The following is a 20417-nucleotide window of genomic DNA, read 5'->3' on the forward strand; positions in this document are numbered from 1 at the left end:
TGAAGAAAACTTATGCAAATTATGTGATACCCTCAAGTGTTTGAAAATTTCTATCATGGGAGTCCTAGAAGGAGAAGAGAGAGAGAAAGGAGGGAAGAGATTATTTAAAGAAATAATAGCTGAAAACTTTGCAAGTCTTGGGAATGATAATGACACGCAAGTATAGGAAGCTCAAAGGACCCCAAGCAGGATCAACCGAAAGAACATTACTCTGAGATACATTGTAATTAAAATGTTAAAAGCCAAAGACAAGGGTAGAATTTTGAAAGCAGCAAGAGAAAAATGACTTGTCCTTTGCAAGGGGATCTCCATGAGGCTATCAGTGGATTTCTCTGCAGAAACCTTGCAGACCAGTAGGTGGTGGGATGGTATATTCAAAGTGCTGAAAGAAAAAACTGCCAGGTGAGAATACTATACCAAACAAAACTGTCCTTCAGAAATGAAGAAGAGTTAAAGACATTCCCAGATAAACAAAAGCTATGGGAGTTCATCACCACTAGACCTGCCTTAGAAGAAATGTTAAGTGAGTTCTTCAAGTCGAAATGAAAGGATGCTAAGTAAACAATGTGAAAATATATAAAAGTATAAAACTGACTGGTAAAGGTTAAAATGCAATCAAATGCAGAACACCCTAATTCTGTAATGGAGGTGTGTAAATCACTTTAACTCTAGTAGAAAAGTTAAAAACCAATAATATTAAAAATAACTATAGCTGTAGTAACTTATTAACAGATGAGCAATATAAAAAATGTAAAGTATGACATCAATAGCATAAAATGTGAGGGAAAGAGAAGTAAAAGTATAGAGTTTTTGTATGTAATCGAAGCTAAGTTATCAGCTTAAAATAGACTATTATATCTATAAGATGTTTAATATAAGCCTTATGGTAACCACAAAGGAAAAAACCTATAGTAGTTACACAAAAGACAAAGGTATTAAAGAATACCATTACAAAAGACAAATTATAAAGGAAGACAGTAAGAGAGGAAAAAGAAAGAAGGAAGTAAAAAAATAGGCAGTCAGAAAATAATGAGTAAAATGGCAAGAGAAAGTTCTTACCTATGAATAATTACTTTAAACATAAATGAACTAAATTCTTCATTCAAAAGTGGCTGAATGGATTTAAAAAAAAACAGTATTCAACAATATGCTGCCTGTAAGAGACTCACAGTAGCTTTAAGTACACATAGGTAGAAAGCAAAGGGATGGAAAAAGATACTCCATGCAAATGGTAACCAACAGATAACAGGAGTGACTATACTTATATCAGATAAAATAAACTTTCGTTCAAAATTGGTCACAAGAGACAAAGAAGGTGACTACACAGTGACAAAGGGATTAATTCATCAAGAGGATACAACAATTGTAAATATATGTATCCAGCATTGGAACATCTTAAATATTTAAGGCAAATATTAACAGAACTGAAGGGAGAAATAGGCAGCAATAAAATAATAGTAGTAGTTGTCAATACCCCTCTTTTAACATCCGGTAGATCACCCAGACAGAAAATCAATAAGGAAACAGTAGGTCTGAATAACACTAGAAACTAAATATACCTGACAGACATATACAGAATATTCCATCCAACAGCACCAGAATACACATTATTTGCAAGCACACATGGAATATTCTCCAGGATCGATTATATATTAGGCCACAAAGCAAGCCTTAACAAATTTAAGAAAACTGAAATCACATCTAGTATGTTTTCCAAACACAATGGTATGAAAGTGGAAATAAATAACAGGAGGAAAACTGAAATATTCAAAAGTAGTGGAAATCAAACTATACACTCCTGAGTTAAAGAAGAAATCAGAAGGGAATTCAAGAAAGTATTTTGAGACAAATGAAAATGAAAACAGAAATACCAAAACTTATAGGATGCAGTAAAAACATTCCCAAGAGGGAAGCTTATAGTGATAAATGCGTACATTGAAGAAAAAGAAATATCTCTAATAAACAACCTTACTTTACACCTTAAGGATTTAGAAAAAGAATAATCTAAGCCCAAAGTTACCAGAAGGAAGGAAATAATAAAGATCACAGCAGAAGTAAATGAAATCAAGACTAGAAAGAAAACAGAAAAAAATCATTGAAACTAAGAGTTGGTTTTTTGAAAAAGGTAAACAGAATTGATAAACCTTTAGCTAGACTAACCAAGAATAAAGGAGAGAGGACTCAAATAAACAAAACAATAAATGAGACATTACAACTGATACCACAGAAATACAAAGGATCATAAAAGACTGCTGTGAGCCGCAGAGCACAGGGAGATCAGCTCGGTGCTTTGTGACCGCCTGGAGGGGTGGGATGGGGAGGGTGGGAGGGAGGGAGACACAGGAGGGAAGGGATGTGGGAACAGATGTGTATGTATGACTGATTCACTTTGTTATAAAGCAGAAACTAATAAAAAATATTTTTGTTTACAAAAAAAAAAGACTGCTGTGAAAAAGTATACACCAACAAATTGGATAACCTAGAAGAAATGGGTAAGTGCCTAGAAACATACATCCCACCAAGATGGAATCATGAAGACAGAAAACCTGAGCAAACCAATTAAGGAGACTGAGATAGTAATAAAAAAATCCTACCCCCTCAAAAAGACCCAGGACCAGATATCTTCACTGGCAAATTCTGCCAAACATTTAAAGAAGAATTAACGCTATTCCTCAGACTCTTCCAAAAAAACTGAAGAGGGGGGGACAGTCTCAAACTAATTTTATGAGGCCAGCATTACCCTGATATAAAAGGCAGATAAAGATGCTACAAGAGAAGAAAACTACAAGCCAGGATCACTGAATAATGTAGATGCAAAAATTCTCAACAAAATATTAGCAAATCAAATTCAACAGCACATTGGAAGGATCACACACCATGATCAAGCAGGATTTATCCCTGGGATGCAAGGATGGGTCAACATCTGCAGATCAGTAAATGAGATATACCAGATTAATAGAATGAAGGATAAAAATCATGACTCTCAATAGATGCAGAGAAACTGCTTGCCAAAATTCAACACCCTTTCATGACAAAAGCTCTCAAACAAATTTGAGAGGTATAGGAGAAACATACTTCAATGTAATAAAGGCCAAATATGACAGACCCACAGATAACATCATAGTCAGTGGTGAAAAGCTGAAAGCTTTTCTGTTTGGATCAGAAAGAAGATACTCTCTGTACTCCTATTCAACATAATACTGGAAATCTTATCCAGAGCAATTAGGCAAGAAATGGAAATTAAAGGTACCCCATCAGAAAGGAAGAAGTAAAATTGTCTGTCGATGACATGATCTTATATATAGAATACCCTAAAGACTTCACCAAAAAACTGTTAAAAGTAATCAATGAATCCAGTAAAGTTACAGTAATGCAACATATGAAAATCAATTGCATTTCCATACAGTAAAAATGAAATATCTGAAAGAGAAATAGAGAAAACAATCTCACTCACAATAGCATCAAAAGCAATAAAATAATCAGGAATAAATTTACCCAAGGAAGTGACAAATATTTACACTGTAAACTATAAGACATTGATGAAAGAAATTGAAGAAGACACAAATAAGAGGAAAGATATCTCATGTTCATGGATTGGAAAGATTAATATTGTTAAAATGTCCATACTACCCAAGGCCATTCTATAGATTAAATGCAATTCCACATTAAACCCAATATCAAAATTCCAATGGCATTTTTTACAGAAATAGAAAAAATAATCCTAAAATGTGTATGGAACGAAAAAAGATCCCAAAGAGCCAAATCAATTTTGAGAAAGAAGAGCAAAGCTGAAGGCATCACACTTCCTGATTTCAAATTATACTACAAAACTATAGTAATCAAAACAATATGTTACTGCAATAAAAACAGACACATAGACAAATGAAATAGAATAGAATAGAATAGAATAGAATAGAATAGAATAGAATAGAATAGAATAGAATAGAGAGCCTGAAAATAAATTCAAGCATATATGGTCAACTAACACTTGACAGTGGAGCCAAGAATACTCAGTGGGGAAAAATCTATTAAATAAATGATGTTGAGAGAAATGGATATTCACATACAAAAAAATGGACCCCTATCTCACACCACTCAGAAAAATTAACTTGAAATGAATTGAAGACTTGAATGTAAAGATCTGAAACCATAGAACTCCTAGAAGGAAAGAGAGAGAAAAAAAGCTCCTTGACATTGGCCTTGGCAATGATATTTTGGATATGACACCAAGAGCACAAGCAACAAAGCAAAAATAAACAAGTGACATTACATCAAACTAAAAAGCTTATGCACAGCCACAGAAACAGCAGAATGAAGAAGCAATGGAATGGAGAAAATATTTGCAAACCATGTATCAGATAAGGGGTTAATATACAAAATGTATTGGGAACTCATACAATTCAATAACCCTCCCTCAAAAAGAAAACCCTCCAAATCATTTGATTGAAAATGGCAGAGGACCTGAATAGACATTTTTCTAAGAAGACTTACAAATGGTCAAGTACATGAAAAGATGCTCAACATCACTGATCATCAGGGAAATGCAAATCAAACCCACAGTGAGATATCACTTCACATCTGTTAGAATGGCTACTGCTGAAAAGGCAAAAGATAACAAGGATGGCAAGGATGTGGAGAAAAGGGAACCCTAGTGCACTGTTGGTGGGAATGTAAGTAGGTAAAGCCATTATGGAAAACAGAATGGAGGTTCCTCAGAAATTAGAAATAGAACTACTGAATAATCAAGCAATCCCACTTCTGGGTATATATCCAAAGGAAATGAAATCAGTATCTCGAAGAGATATCTGCACTCCCATGTTCATTCCAGCATTATCAGCCACAGCCAAGAGATGGAAACAACCTAAATGGCTATTAACAGACTAATGGATAAGGATGGTGTGCTATTGATATGTATATAAATATGTATATGTATGTGTGTGCGTGTATATATACACAACACATAATGTAATATTAGCCATAAAAAACAAAGGAATTCTGTCATTTGTGACAATGTGGGTAGACCTTTAGGGCATTATCCTAAATGAAATAAGTCATACAGAGAAGACAAATACTGTATAATTTCACTTACATTAGAAGCTAAGAAAACAGACAAATTCGTAGAACAGAGAGTAGAATGGTGGTTTCCAGAGGTTGTTGGGGGAATTGTTTACAAACTTCCAGTTATAAGATGAATAAGTTCTGGGGATCTAATTTTCATCATGGTGACTATAGTTAATGATACTGTACTTTATAGTTGACAGTTGCTAAGAGAGTAGATTTTAAATATTCTCACTACAAAACTTTGTAATTGTGTGAGGTGGTAAATGTGTTAACTAACCTTATTGTTTTAATTATTTCACAGTATATATGTGTGTCAAATATGTGATGGTGTTATAAATGTCATATGTCAATTATATACCAATAAAGCTGGAAAAAAACTTTTAAAGAGTTAAAAAAATTACACAGTACCACCTATAGTTTTGCCAAAGGATGAAATCTGAGGTTGATCACGCCTCTGGATCCAGCAGCAAATTTGCAGGAAATATTGAGGATAGAGGAATAAGTTGAATTGCACCACAAGAATGCAATTGGCAAAATCCACACTGTGGGAAATTCTGCAGGTCAAGTGGCTCATGTTTTCTTCAATAGATAAATTAAAAGGAAAAGAATGGAGAGGGAACCTGTCAATTGAAAGAACTTTAAAGACATAATCAGATTTTTTAAAATGAGCAAGACCAAAGTATAGTATCAGGATGGATAACTTGAATGATAAAAATATAAAGAAACATAAGGAAGTGAATACGATAAAATTCAGCCAGTGGTTAGTTTTGGGGGGAGGAAGGGAGTTGTGACTGTGGTGTCATACAAGGAGGGATTTCCGGGGTGGGTGGCAAAGTTCTAAATCTTGACCTGGGTGGTGGTTAGTAGGCCATTTGAGTAATAATAGACATTGAATTTTGCATCTGTTTTGTGTGGTTTTTCTGTATATGTTTTACTTTATAATAAAAGGTTAAAATATAAAATATTTTAAATAAAATAGTGCCCACTACATCTTCTTTGATGATATTCATGTTGTTTACTAGACTACGGTAAATTCTGAGAAATTCTGCCATTAATAAACCTTGCTTTGTTTAAACACACACACACTCGAAGCCAAATAAAAGAATGCTTAGGTTATACTGGAAGACACTAGATAAAACATCTGATTGCTTCAGGGAGGAGTTTTATTCTTAGAGCTACTGCTTATCCTAAGTTAAGTACCTTTCTAAAAATTTTGACATTCATTGTATAACAGTTCCCTGGAGGATTATTTCAGCCACACATGGCCCCCCTTGAAGACCTTTGTCCAGCTGGAGCTAGTTCATTCTCCCTGCTATCAGAGGTCTTATCTTGATTCTTATTAAACATAAAAGGGGGTTAAATATCTCTCTACCTGCAATAAATTTTTGTTTGGTCATTTTAAGTTTTATATCACGAGGATGTAGTGAAGACGTAAAAGATATGGACTCTGGGGCTGTCTGTGTGGTACTATAGACAATGGTCAGGATAGGCTGGTTGCTAAAATAGCCCATTATATACCGTGTGTGGAGAATACTGAAGGCGTGCAGTTCTCTTCGGTACCATCACTGTTAGTCGCTGTGAGATACAGAAGTATTTTATTCGGTGAACTCCTCAGTTTCTGAACTTCAGGGGCTATGGTGCCTCAGCTTGGCACACTGCACAGCTCCTGGATGCCTTTGTGGCCTTTTATGTTCAGTAATGCTGCGCAGCTCCTTTTCTACCTGTCCTTCTCCAGAGATTCCCTGTCATCATTCCTGTGATGGTTAATTTTATGTGTCGACTTGACTTGGCTAAGGGATGCCCAGAAAGCTGGTAAAACATCATTTCTGGGTGTGTCTCTGAGCGTTTCTGGAAGAGATTAGCATTTGAATCAGTACACTGAGTAGATCAACCTCACCAGTGCGGGTGGGCATCATCCAAACCATTGAAGGTCTGCACAGAACCAAATGGCAGAGGGAAGGTGAATTCACTCTCTTTGCTTGAGCTGGGACACCCATCTCCTCCTGTCCTTGAGCGTCAGTGCTCCTGGTTATCAGGCCTTCAGACTTAGACTGGGATTCACATCATTGGTTCTCAAGCTTTCAGGTTTGGACTACGATTATAGTACCACCTTTCCTGGGCCTCCAGCTTGCAGACTGTAGCTCATGGGACTCCTCAGCCTCCATAACTGTGGGAGCCAATTCATCATAATGAATCTCTCTGTATATATATATTTGTATAAATCCTGTTGGTTCTGTTCCTTTGGAGATCCCTGACTAATATAATTCCCTCATCCCAGGAATGCAGGGAAGTAAAATTAGCAGTGAATCCTTGTTTCAGAGACTTGAGGATAGTCAATTTTAGTAAATACTCAGTAAATATTTAGTTATATTCACTAGCAGCAAACAATTCACTTGTAAACAGGAAAAATGGTATCTAGTGGTGTGTAACTTGAACAATGCATATGCTTATGTTTTTCCTTGAATTTTTTTCTTTCCCTTAAAAATTGTATGTATTTTTTGTTCTTAAAGTAATGTAGGGACTTCCCTGGTGGCGCAGTGGTTAAGAATCCACCTGCCAATGCAGGGGACACGGGTTCGAGCCCTGTTACAGGAAGATCCCACATGCCGCGGTGCAACTGAGCCTGTGCACCACAACTACAGAGCCTGTGCTCTAGAGCCCGTGAGCCACAACTACTGAGCTCACGTGCCACAACTACTGAAGCCTGTGCGCCTAGAGCCCATGCTCTGCAACAAGAGAAGCCACCGCAATAAGAAGCCTGTGCACCACAATGAAGAGTAGCCCCCGCTCGCCGCAATTAGAGAAAGCCCGCGAGCAGCAATGAAGACCCAACACAGCCAAAAAAAAAAAAAAATCTATTCCTGGCTTCTGAAAAAAATAATAAAATAAAGTAATGTAAATCTATTACGTACAAACTTGAAAAATGAAAAAAATATTTGTATATTCTCACCGCTATAATATAATCATGATTATGATTTTATATATTTCTTTCTAGTCTATTTTGGTATGAATTTTTTTCATAGTTTTGAGATAAAAACATGCATATAACTGTGATTTTCCCTTTTAAATTTAGCCTTAGGTAATTATGATATAATTATATACATATTTCCATATTGCATTGTTATCACAATAGTAATTTTTTTACTGCATTAAACTTCATCATTTGGCTCTATCATATTTTTTAACTGTTAACCTACTATAGGTTAGTATGTTTCCTATCACAGTTGAGCAAATATATTTTTTATAATATATAACATCATTCACATTTCTTTTTGGTTGTTGCTCTGAATTCTTAAAGTAGTATATTAACAAGTGTCAAGAATTTCAGTAAACTTCTAATTTTTCTTTTAGCTCTGTCATCAAATCTAGCAAATCTAGTGATTGTTAAAGTAGGAGGAATATATTAATTTGCCAACTGTTCTACCTATGATCTTAATTATATATGACTTAATAAAGCCATGTAAAACTTGAGTGAGGCAGGAATCTTGTTTACATCTAGGAATTGACCACAGAATAGCAGTTGTGGACAGTGTAGAAACTCGGTAGAAAAATGAAGATTCTTTATTTGGAGCCCAGGAAAAGTAATGCAGCATTTTAGATGTGTGTAAGTATGTGCATCCCTGGGAGATGGTTCTTAGTTTTCATCATATGTTCAAAGGAATCCAATAACTAACCAATGGTGTGAGCACAATGTTTGCTAGTTGAATGGAATGCCATTTTTGTGAGTTTCTTTATTTGTTGTTCCCTCTTTCCCTGCCTTCCCCTGTCTCTCTTTCCTTATTCATTATGTTCAGTACTCGAACTCAGAAAATGGTTCTTTTTGGTGAGCAGCGATTTATCACATGAAAGTTTCTAATGACTTTAAACATTTTAAAAAACTGAACACATATGAAATCGTTAATCAAATACTGTGTCAATCTGTTTTGATTTGGGGAAGTTTTCCCATTTAAATCAGTAATTTAGTGTTACCTTCCTTTGGTAGAATTTTTAAAGAAAGCACGACCAGGATGCTGATCATTAAATAAATTTCTACTATTCCTACAACCTACTATGTTTTGACAAGTCCATAATGAACTGAGTGTGGAAATCATTCATCAAATGCAGTTATCCTTTTGCTGTGTTATTTCAAAAGGTATAGCTTTACTAACTCCATTAAAATTTGAGGCTTTCTAAGTTTTTGCACAACTAAAGCAAAGAGACATTCTGTGAAAATAACCTTAAATAAAATTCTTTTTAGGTGTTAAAAACTCTACTTCTTCAGAAGATAAAATCTTAGTCATTTTTGATTACCAGATGACAGGAACAACCTCTCTTTTCTAGTGTAACAGGGCTTCTGATATGCAATGACCACCTTGTTTTTGATAAAGGACTAATCAGTATCATATTTTTTCTCAGGAATGGGCTGTTTCTGGGGAGCTGAAAGGAAATTCTGGACCCGGAAAGGAGTATATTCAACTCAAGTTGGTTATGCAGGAGGCTACACTCCCAATCCTACTTATGAAGAAGTCTGCTCAGGTAGGCAGAGTTTGCTCTATCACGTAAGGAACAAGGACGGACTCGTCCCTGCTGGCGGATGACGGGATCTTTAAAATGGAAATAATTTTTTTGTGTGTTTTCTCAGTCTTCTCTTGCCTGTTTCTATAAATATACTTGCTGGCCTTTCACGTCATATTTTTAGAAGATAATAGACTTCCTACGGAATGTGTCATTTAGCTTTTGTTGCGGAAAAATCACCCTGAAACTTAGTCGCTAAAACAATCATTTGTTACCTTATGATTCTGTGGGTCAGCAATTTAGACTAAGCTCAGCCTGGTGGTTCTTCTGCTGGTTTCATCTGGGTTCACTCATGTGATTTCAGTCAACTGGTGGGTTGCCTGGGGGCTAGTTGGTCTTTGATGGCTTCGCTCATACATCTGGCAGCTGCTGCTGGCTGTCGCTCCCTCTTGCCTGGGGTAATGGGGTTGATGGAACGTATGTCTTCACACACTGGCCTGGGTGAATTCATGTGACGGCGGATGCAGAGATACGGAGCAGTAAGAGAGGACAAGCACCATTCTGCTAGTACTTTTCAAATCTCTGAGTCACATGTACTATTGGTCCCATTGACCAAAGCAGGTCACATGGTCTAGCCCAGAATCTGTGTGGGAGGGACTTCCCAAAGGCAGGTGTACAGGGAGATGTGAAGACATTGGGACCATCACCACATCACTCTATCACCTGGGACAAATATGTCATATACCAGACTTGTTTTCTTGAGGGAAAGACACTAAAAATCAGGCTATAATGAAGGGATTGTCAAACTGTGGCTTGCAGGCTAAATCCTGCCTGCTGCCTGTTTATATAAAGTTTTTTTTTTCTTTAAACACAGACATGACCATTTATTTATGTTATCTACGAATGTTTTCATGCCACAGTTGCACTTGAGTGGATGCATCTGAGACAGTATGGCCTGTGAAACCTAAAATGTTTAGGATCCGGCCCTTTACAGAAAAATATTTGCTGACCGGGATAGGCAGTTGCCTCCGTGGCAAATTCTAGCTCAATGACCAGATACCCTTTCTGGAATTTGCTTTGTTTTGTTATTTCTGGCCTTCAAGGATTTCCTTTTACCTTTCTGCCAGCTCTGGTCGCATTTAAATCACATTATTTTTCTCTTAAAAATTTTTTTTCATTTTAAATATGAAAATGGTATATATTTAAGGTGTACAGCATGATACTTTGATATACATAGTGAAACAATTACTAATAGCCAAGCTAATTAACATACCCATCTCCTCATGTACTTTTTTTGGGTGGTGAGAGCACCTTTGATCTACTCTCTTAGCAAATTCCAAGTATACAATACAGTATTACTAAGTACAGTCACCATGCTGTACCTTGTATCTCTACAGCTAATTCATCTTACATAAATAAACGTTTGTACCCTTTGACCAACATCTCCCCATTTCCCTGGTAACCACCATTCTACTCTCTGCTTCTGTGAGTTCGATTTTTTTAGACTCCACTTGTAAGTGAGACGGTGCAGTATTTTTTTTCTGTGTCTAGTTTATTTCACTTAGCATACTGTCCTACAGGCTCACTCATGTTGTTGCAAATGACAGGATTTCCTTCATTGTTTTAGACTGAATAGTATTCCGTGTGTATGTGCCACATCTTCTTTATCCCTTCATTGATGGACATTTAGGTTGTTTCATACCTTGGCTATTGTGAATAATGCTGCAGTGCACATGGGAGCAGAGATGTCTCTTTAAGATACGGATTTCATTTCCTTTGTGTGTATACCCAGAAGAGAGGTTGCTGGATCGTATGATAGTTCTGTTTTGAATTTCCTGAGGCACATCCATACTGTAAAATACATTTTTTAAAAGAATATTTTATTTACTATCTTAAGAGTTCTTAATAGGGAGAGTTTATCTAGTATACAGCCCACCACATTGACAGAAATGGGATTTTAAAAAATATGTAAATAGTTTTATCATTTAAAAATAAAGGTTGGCATTGGTGTTATCTGTGGGCCCTCTCAGCTCTTTGAGGGTGCTGCGAATGTAGGCGGGGCTGGGGGGGGAATTGGAGTTTGGGAGTTTGTTCGATAACGAGCGGGTCGATTTGTTTGCTGCAATATGAATTCTGATTTTGAAATGAAATTTGAACTGTGCACCAATGAAAATGTCATGAAAGTATACATATTCTTCTTTTTCTTGCTTCTGGAGAAGAATTGAAATATTCTGATCGGTGTTGAAAATGTGGAATATCGAACAAATACGTTCATGGTTAATCCATTTTTTTCCTCTGCTTCTGTTTCAAAATTAAACAAATGCTTATGCAGAACTATAAATAGAGAGATTCAGATGAACCCTGGAGATTGCCCAGGTGTATCCTCTTAAAGCTTAGGAATGGAAATGAATAGATTCCTTCCTGTAATTGCAGACCTGACTTAATAGCCTAAGAGGAAAAGTTGCTAAGAAAACCTCCAGATATCTACTGCTTATATTGTTACCGTCTACCAGCAAAATGTTAATCATCAATTAGAATATCGTGGTTGCTGGTTTGCTCAGACTCTCTCCAATTCAGTTCTTCACCGTAACAAGAACAACATGATAGTTGCCCTTTGTTGAACTCCTACTATGTGCCAGACACTGTAACAAGCACTTTTTGCATCTTTGCTTTTTTCCATCCGATCTTTCAAACAGCCCCATGAAGGGCCTCAGTTTCTGCTTTTTTACAGAGGGAGTGTTGAGGCTCAGAGAGAATAAGTAACTTACCTGAGGTCATATCTCCGGACCTCCTTAGCTCTCAGCTCAAAACTTATGCCATTGACTGTGGTGTAAGCCACCCAGCTGTCATCACAGCCCAGCCATTCTCCATCCACCTATTTATGCTTCCCTCCTCCACACATTCTCTTCCATGTATACTTTTGAATCTATCGGTATGCTTTTTAATGATTACTGTAAGGAAAATACCAAGCAGTTTTTTTGGGTCTTTCTGATGTTTACAAGGAAAAAGGAAAAAACCCTTTTAAGATACAGTTCATGCAGACATCTGGTGCGTTAGAGGCCTGTAGCAACAGTGAAGTACAGAAACCACGGAGGTCGGTAAAGAACTCTCTATTTGACGTGAACACTACCTGCTAAGTTAGCGGTGGCATCCGGAAGCATGGTTGTCATGGAAACTTGTTCCTGATTGGAAAGAGGTAGTTATAGGGTCTTATCCAGACTCAGAAGGAGAGATTATTTCTTTCCCCAGGCTTTTTTTTTGTTGTTGTTCTGATCATGAAAGGGAAAAACAAAAAGGCAGAGAGAAGCTGTGATAGAAAGGTCTCTCTAGCACAGAAGTGGTGGGGCCTTCAGATCCCTGGGAATAGCGGGGAAGGAGAACAAACAAGGTCCCCAGCTAATTAAAGATTTTTGACCAAGGAGAGGGATGGGGGAGACAGAAAGCAGGTTATACTGGCTAGACCTCCCTACTGGGGCCTCAGGTGCTCAAAGCCTTGTTGAACAAGTCAGCCCTGGAGGGGTCTGCCTTGCAAGAAAGAAAAACCCAGGCTCTGCTAAGATGTATGATCGTTGCTGAGGTTTCATGTGAGAGAAATACTAGTCTGTGCTCCAGTATTTGCATTAAGTTCCAAATTGCTTACTCTTGTGTTTGCAATTAAGCTTGTAAAACTTTGGTCACAACCAGGAGTCTTTTGTAAAGGTATTCCTTTCTTCCTTCCTTCTTGCCTTCCTTCAAGAAAAGAGGCCCAAGGACCTGGATTGTGTGGCAAGTGCCTTCTGTCACAGAGCAGGACGCCTGAGCCTGAGGTGCCACTGGGTTTTTTGGGGGCAGGTGCCAGAATTATAGGGCTAGCACTCAGGAAGGGGTTCTCAAAACCCACTGGGCTAGCTTTACCACTCCCTTCTACCCTGACCGATCATCTGGGAGATGCTTCCAGAGTCAGAGCTTGTGTCAGAGCTTCCACAAGTATTGTCTTGGCGAACAGATTGGTGATCACAAGCCATGGAACCAGAACCATTGGCTGAAGTTGGTCATGCCTGCTTGCTAGTGGGTATGCATGTGAATGTGAAAGCAGGTGTGTCTCCAGACAGGCTGCATATCAATGTCTGAATGGTGTTTCTGTGTGGCTACAGATGGGCCAGTGATTGGAGTTGTGCTTAGGCATGTGGAAAAGACATATGACTTCTAGTAACAGCCAGGAGAGGAGGTGGCCCCCACAGTGACATTCATTAACGGCTCACCAAGGGGTCTGTTACATGCTGGGTGATGTGTGTGAGTCTACAGCCCAACACATGTAGAAGACCCATGGGGAAAACAGTTCCTCAAGCATTTGCAAAGTTGCCTTTTGGGAATGAAGTATAAAATAAGCCTGTAATGCATCAGAGCCAAGATAGGCAATCACTTAGAAGAGAGCTTGGCTTCTGGGTCTTTGGGACTTCAGAGTAACCTGACGGAATGCCCTGACGTATGTAAAAGGAAAAGAAGAGAACCTTAGCAGGGAGGCTGGTCAGCCAGGTCTGCCAGGCCGGCCTGGGAAAGGGGAGGTCCTGCTGACCCCCCAACAGGTTGCTCTATAAGGTTTGGCTGCTGGACAGACTCCCAGAGCCTGACACCATGACACTTTTAAGTTCTATCACTAACTCATCTTGTTCTGATACACACTCTGTAGGAACGTCTCATCTTTTGTCCTCCTGTGGAGATTATTTACAGGAAGAGAATGCAAGGAGACCAGGTCAGCCAGACAGTTCTACTTCTCATTTCAAATTCAATGAAATGCTATTCTGAGAAGTATATCTCAGTCTATTGTGAGTTTAGTCTACACAGGTCATTCTCTCCATATTCAATTAACCTTGGGTTACATTCAGTGTAGAAATGGAATTTGGCCTTCAGAGCTGAGAGTCAGAAGCCTGACTGCCATGATTTTCGAAAGGCTGTGATTGCCTCCTTGCGTTTCCCTAGAGATTCCGCGTCCCTCACATGTCCATCGTTTCATTTAAACCTGTTCTAAAAGTGACCACCCTCCTATAATAGGCACTTAAACTTCCTTTCCTCAGATTCATCAATTAGCACTGGAGCTCACAGACTGAGAAACTTGCATCTCTCAGGTATTTTAGGCCTGAATTCTGAGTCCTCTGAGAGCTGCCCACCACCAGCTGCTGCACCAAGAACCCAGTCTCAGCTTGGATGCAGGGTAGCATTGCTCACAGCCACTGTTTGGCTACTGTTTCTTGTGTCTCAGATCTGTCTCTAAGACATGTGCTGAGAAGTAGTTTAAATCTTAGTGGCCATCATTCTGTTCCTGAAATGATTTCCAAGGATTCATTTATTCACAAGGTATTCCTTAACAGCTCAGTGTATGCCTGGCACTGGAGAACCCATAAAAACCTGGAAGGGAACAGCCAGGAAGAGCCTAAATTTCGTGCAGGCTTTCTTGATGAATTAAATTCACCATTGATTGGGAATGTACTGCATGCAAGACATTGTACGAGGTACTTCATATCACTGTATGTGATACCAAGTTGAAAAATGCTAGTACCTGTCTTCCAGAATTCTTTCTCTATAGTTAAATGAAAGCTTGATCTTTCACATTTAAAGAGTTGTGCTGACCCTGGCTTTAGACACACACACACACACACACACTCACTCACACACTCACACAAACCACACATTTGTTATGCAAACCAACTGATTAACTGGCATGCTGTTGCTTTCCTACGTTGATTTTAGAAGTAATTGAGCTATTCAGTTTCTTGAATACCCTGATAGAGAATTATTCTTACATTTTATAATAACGACTACACAGATGAAATTATGAAAAGACATTCTGCAATGGATAAGCGTTCTGGGTTAATTTCAGTGCATTAGCCTAATACACAAATAACCCCATTTCTGGCAAGAAAACCCAGGATGTTCATTCACTGGGTAATATCTTTTCGTATTTTGCTTACAGATGTTCAGAACAATTCCATGTTTATCAGTCTATTCAAAAGCTTTTAGAAATCTGCACAGCCAAGTGGCACCAAAACCAGAAGCATGAAAGGGACTGTACAACTTTCTCTCATAAGAGAGATTTATACAGTCACCATGGAAAATCTGAGGCCCAGACGCTTTTCTTTATCAACAGAATACTCTGGTGGATTTTCATGCAACGTGTTTGGTAGAAGTCCCGAGCAGGAGCCAGGGCTTGGGAGGAGCAGAGAGTGGGAGGCTCCTGTCACCTTCCTGTGATGTCCATGCCGAGGCTGCACCACTCTTTGGACTCAGCTGCTTCTCTTGTAAAATGCGGGCAGTGCTGCTTTATGAAGCCCATAGGGTTGTGGTGAGGTTCTTATTTGAAAATAAAATTATTTCATATTGGGAGTAGGAAATCCAGGACATAAGCTTTCTATCACTCTAGCTCTTGGGTATATTAAAGATAAAAGTGATGGGTCAGGAAGCATCGCTTGGCAGGGGCCTGGGCTCAGCCCACGGAATGTGCGCACGGCGCAACAAGCAGAAGCCGTTTTCTTCTTTTTCTCTTCTGTGTTCTCAATAGGTCATATCCACCCCCCTCTCCAAATGCAAATCCTTATTTCCTCGATGCTTCAGAGCTCTAACAAAGCATTGAATAATTTCCCCACTAATATAAAAACACTCAATATACTTTTTTAGTTTGACAATTTCTGAAGTGTTTGGGTGGATGTGCATGTCTATGTATCTTGCATGAGATTAATGACCCCATTCTTTTTCAAAGTAGTGATGAGTTCTGTTATTAGCAGATTTTACCAAGCAGTGTAAAACTCTTTCTAAATTCCTTGCAGACTACATTAAATCTCTCTTTAGTGCATAGTAAGTCTTATTGTACTCTTTTCAATGTCAGTCAAGGTAAATTACTAAGTTATTGACATATCCCTGAAAATGCCAGAATTCTGGTGTTCATTTCTTGCTATAAGCAATTTGATCACTTTTTGCTCCTCTTATATTAGACATAAAATTAACCTTGAACTTGTAGCAAGCAGGGTGAAAATGCTTACCTCTCTCAAACCACCAGGCAGAAAGCAAGCCCCAAGGTCAGGGGTCCTGTGACTCCTAGTTATAACCTGGGTTCTAGAACCAAATACAACCTCTCCACGCATCATGCCCTTTTAAGTGAGGATGGCTATCGAGAATTCAGAGTGGGGCTTCCCTGGTGGTGCAGTGGTTGAGAGTCCGCCTGCCGATGCAGGGGACACGGGTTTGTGCCCCGGTCCGGGAAGATCCCACATGCCGCGGAGCGGCTGGGCCTGTGAGCCATGGCCGCTGAGCCTGCGCTTCTGGAGCCTGTGCTCTGCAACAGGAGAGGCTGCAACAGTGAGAGGCCCGTGTACCACACACACACACACACACACACACACACACACACAAGAATTCAGAGTGGAGGTGGCTGTTGAGTTTGAATTAAGATTTTGAGAGATCAAGTATCATTTCAGTTACGCTATTTTTTTTAATTGAGTGCTGTTTTTTTTTAATTTATTTAATTTATTTACTTATTTTTCCGGTATGCGGGCCTCTCACTGTTGTGGCCTCTCCCGTTGCGGAGCACAGGCTCCGGACGCGCAGGCTCAGCGACCATGGCTCACGGGCCCAGCCGCTCCGCGGCACGTGGGATCCTCCCGGACCGGGGCACGAACCCGCGTCCCCTGCACCGGCAGGCGGACTCTCCACCACTGCGCCCCCAGGGGAGCCCTGGGGTTTTCTAACCGTTCTTATGTCTGCTGGATGCCCTCAGTGCTGTGGGCAGCAGAGCTGGAGCCTCTCATGTTAACCAAGGTGCTGGCATCTCTCGTGTCTCCTGACCTCGGAGCCAGAAAGGAAGTCATTCGACAAGCAGGTGTTGTTGCCTTGCCCTCTTTCAGAGCTTCTGCAGGTCTGGTTTCCAGCCTGGGCTGTGGGCCGTGGGGCCTGCAGAGTTGGGAACAGTCTGCAAATCGATTTGTTCACCAGGCAGGTCCTGAAGGTCTGAGTAACCATCTCGCTCACAGCTACTTCGGATTTTCAGTCTGCAAGGGAGATGACATTGTGAAAATGAAAGACGCATTCATGCAACCTTACGGAACTCAGCAGCTTTTGGTCTTCCCCAGTATGCCCTTCATCCCTGGATTCTAGAACCCCAGAGCACCTGTACTTGTGCAGAGGCTTGACAAAATCACGTGATCTCTCCTGCTCACACCGCCGTGGAACCACCATGCTAATGGGCTGTCCAGAGTTCCCAAAGCTGAAACAAAATAGACATGCACGCCCTTTGCTAGAGATATTTTGAGTGTGCTACAATAAGTCAATACAGCAGTAGACATCACAGAGGAGGAAGAAGGTATTTCTATAGCTTCAAAGGGCTGACAGCTGGCAAACACCAACACATGCGGCAGCACAAGACCTCCCTCCTCACGTGGTGAAGGAAGCATTCATGCATTTCCTTCCCTGTCGGGTTTAGCGGCCAAAGACTCCAGTATGTCAGTGTCTGGTGTTTGTCATTTAAGAGGAGAGGTGGCAAATGAATTTTGATTCTTTGTGGAGTCTCTGAAGATATTGCATGTTCAGTATATTCTTCATATGTCCTTGATGTTTTCATTTTCTCTGGGTTGTTTAGCTGTTCCGTCACCTCTCTGCTTGAGCAGCTTAATTCACTGCTGGGAACAGGTGTAGTGGTCAAAGATCAACAGACTGACAGACTCTAAGTAGTTAAATGTGTCAATATTTCAGCATATCTGATGGTAAAATTTGAAGAGTCCAATTAAATGAAAAGGAACAATAATAAAAACATTCTTTATACTCATCCAGTGCTAGAAATAAGTTGTTCTTTCATTGTTTTGGGATTCTATTCTCAAGGATTTAGGAGGGTTGTGAAGAGGACTTCGCTATGGCAAGCAGTTTCTTAAAACGTAATTGCAAAAGCAATTGATGAATGTGCCTGCACTGATATTTTCAAATCACATATAACGGAGCCATAATGTAATATGAGAAAAAAAATGTATAGGGGGTTGAGCTTCTCTAGGAATTTTATGTGTGACTTTAGGTCTTAATTACTTCATAATGACTAGCAATTTTTAAAGCCTGAGAATTAGTTTTATTTGTTTCTTTTTCCTTTCCTCCTTTCTTTCTTTCTTTCTTTCTTTCTTTCTTCCTTTCTTCCTTTCTTCCTTTCTTCCTTTCTTCCTTTCTTCCTTTCTTCCTTTCTTCCTTTCTTCCTTTCTTCCTTTCTTCCTTTCTTCCTTTCTTCCTTTCTTCCTTTCTTCCTTTCTTCCTTTCTTTCTTTCTTTCTTTCTTTCTTTCTTTCTTTCTTTCTTTCTTTCTTTCTTTCTTTTCTTTCTTTCTTTCTTTCTGCCTAAGTTACATTAAAAATAAATATCTGGGTCAATTGCTTTCCCATCTGCCAAGTTGAAACTGCAAGGGACTCGTATGAAAACACAGTCGCCCATCATGTGAGCGAATCACCCAGTAGGAACGGAGCAGCCCCGAAGAGGTCACTGCTGTGTGCCAGGCCTGCCTCAGATTTGCTGGGGCCTCATCAGCATGCGAATCAGTCACAGGCCACTGAGTCCTCTCAGCTGTGGGCCAGGCTTTGCTTTAATAAATCCTGGGCTCTGATGCGTGGAATTGCAGGGTGTGTCGGGGGCACCGAGGGACAGAGCTGACCTCAGCCTCTTCAGGCTTTGCACATGGGAGCCAGTGCCCCGTCTCTGGGGCAGAAGCTTCCTGAGGAGGATGCTTACCCACAACAGGGTCGGGCCCTCTTACTTGTAGCTGTCTCCTTCCTCTTCTTAGCATATTCTCTCCCCACTTCTCCTTCCCTTCCCTGTGTTTCTTCTTCTTTCCTGTGGTTAAGGATACATTGCTTTTCTACTACAGTACCATTATAATTACAATAGCCCTAGAAAATCACAAGAACTGGTGACTTACATGTTGCCTATCTTAGGTTTAGAACAGTTTATAACACAAAACTCTCAACAAATATTATTATAATAGTAGCTTATATTAATTGCTGGTTTATAAAATCTACAAAACATTTCCAGAGGCTGAGCTTTGTTACAGGCCTGTGAAATAGGGCAACGTTGTCGCCTCCACTTACAAGGGTGCAAAGCCCTTTGGAGCAGAAAGTTACTCGGAGTGTCACCCACTAGTTAGAGGTCCCAGCCGTCTCTTCTGATGGCATTTCTTTTGAAGAAAACAGAGTTTGTATTTCAGACTGTGTCCTTCTAAGCTTTTTCTTTATGCATTTCCAATAAATGCATTTTCACATGCCTTTCTTGAGCACTTTAGGATACTTCAAAAGATATGAAATTAAGCAATGAAGTTCTTGTAGGAATAAACTAGATTTTAGAAAATGGTTTATTAAAAAATGTCTAGTGGTCTGAAACTATTTAGATGAACTTGATCTATAGAAACATGGATTTCTTTTTCTTTTCATTGGATGTATCTTAGAGGTCATCTGTTTCAGTCAGTCTTGAAACTTTTGGTAAGCATTAGAATGTCTTCATCAGATAAAGATTTTGCACAGAAGTCTATTATTTTTTATTTTTTATTTTTTTGGCGGTACATGGGCCTCCCACTGCCGCGGCCTCTCCCGTTGCAGAGCACAGGCTCCGGACACGCAGGCCCAGCGGCCATGGCCCACAGGCCCAGCCGCTCCGCGGCATGCGGGATCCCCCCGGACCGGGGCACGAACCCACGTCCCCTGCATCGGTAGGCGGACCCTCAAACACTGCGCCACCAGGGAAGCCCCAGAAGTCTATTATTAAAGCACAGTGTCCAAGGTACTCTGATTATTGGAGGGGGCTCCCCCTACACTGTCCTCGTTCTTCAGGCCAAGGAGGTACTTCCTTGGGGCTAAGTTTAGAAAGCAGTTG

General features: G+C 39.7%; 1 protein-coding gene across 3 annotated transcripts in view; it reads left to right on the forward strand.

The window, feature by feature from the left end:
- The window catches only part of MSRA (methionine sulfoxide reductase A), a 389488-nt gene that overhangs the window by 181389 nt on the left and 187682 nt on the right, over positions 1-20417 (forward strand). For all 3 annotated transcript variants that reach the window (XM_081237519.1, XM_081237517.1, XM_081237518.1), the window contains one exon: positions 9457-9576. In XM_081237519.1, coding sequence (XP_081093645.1) covers positions 9457-9576 — 120 coding nt within the window. The remainder of the gene's footprint in view (positions 1-9456; positions 9577-20417) is intronic.

Source organism: Mesoplodon bidens, assembly GCF_964165515.1.
Source record: "Mesoplodon bidens genome assembly, chromosome: 6".
Lineage (NCBI taxonomy): Eukaryota > Metazoa > Chordata > Mammalia > Artiodactyla > Ziphiidae > Mesoplodon > Mesoplodon bidens.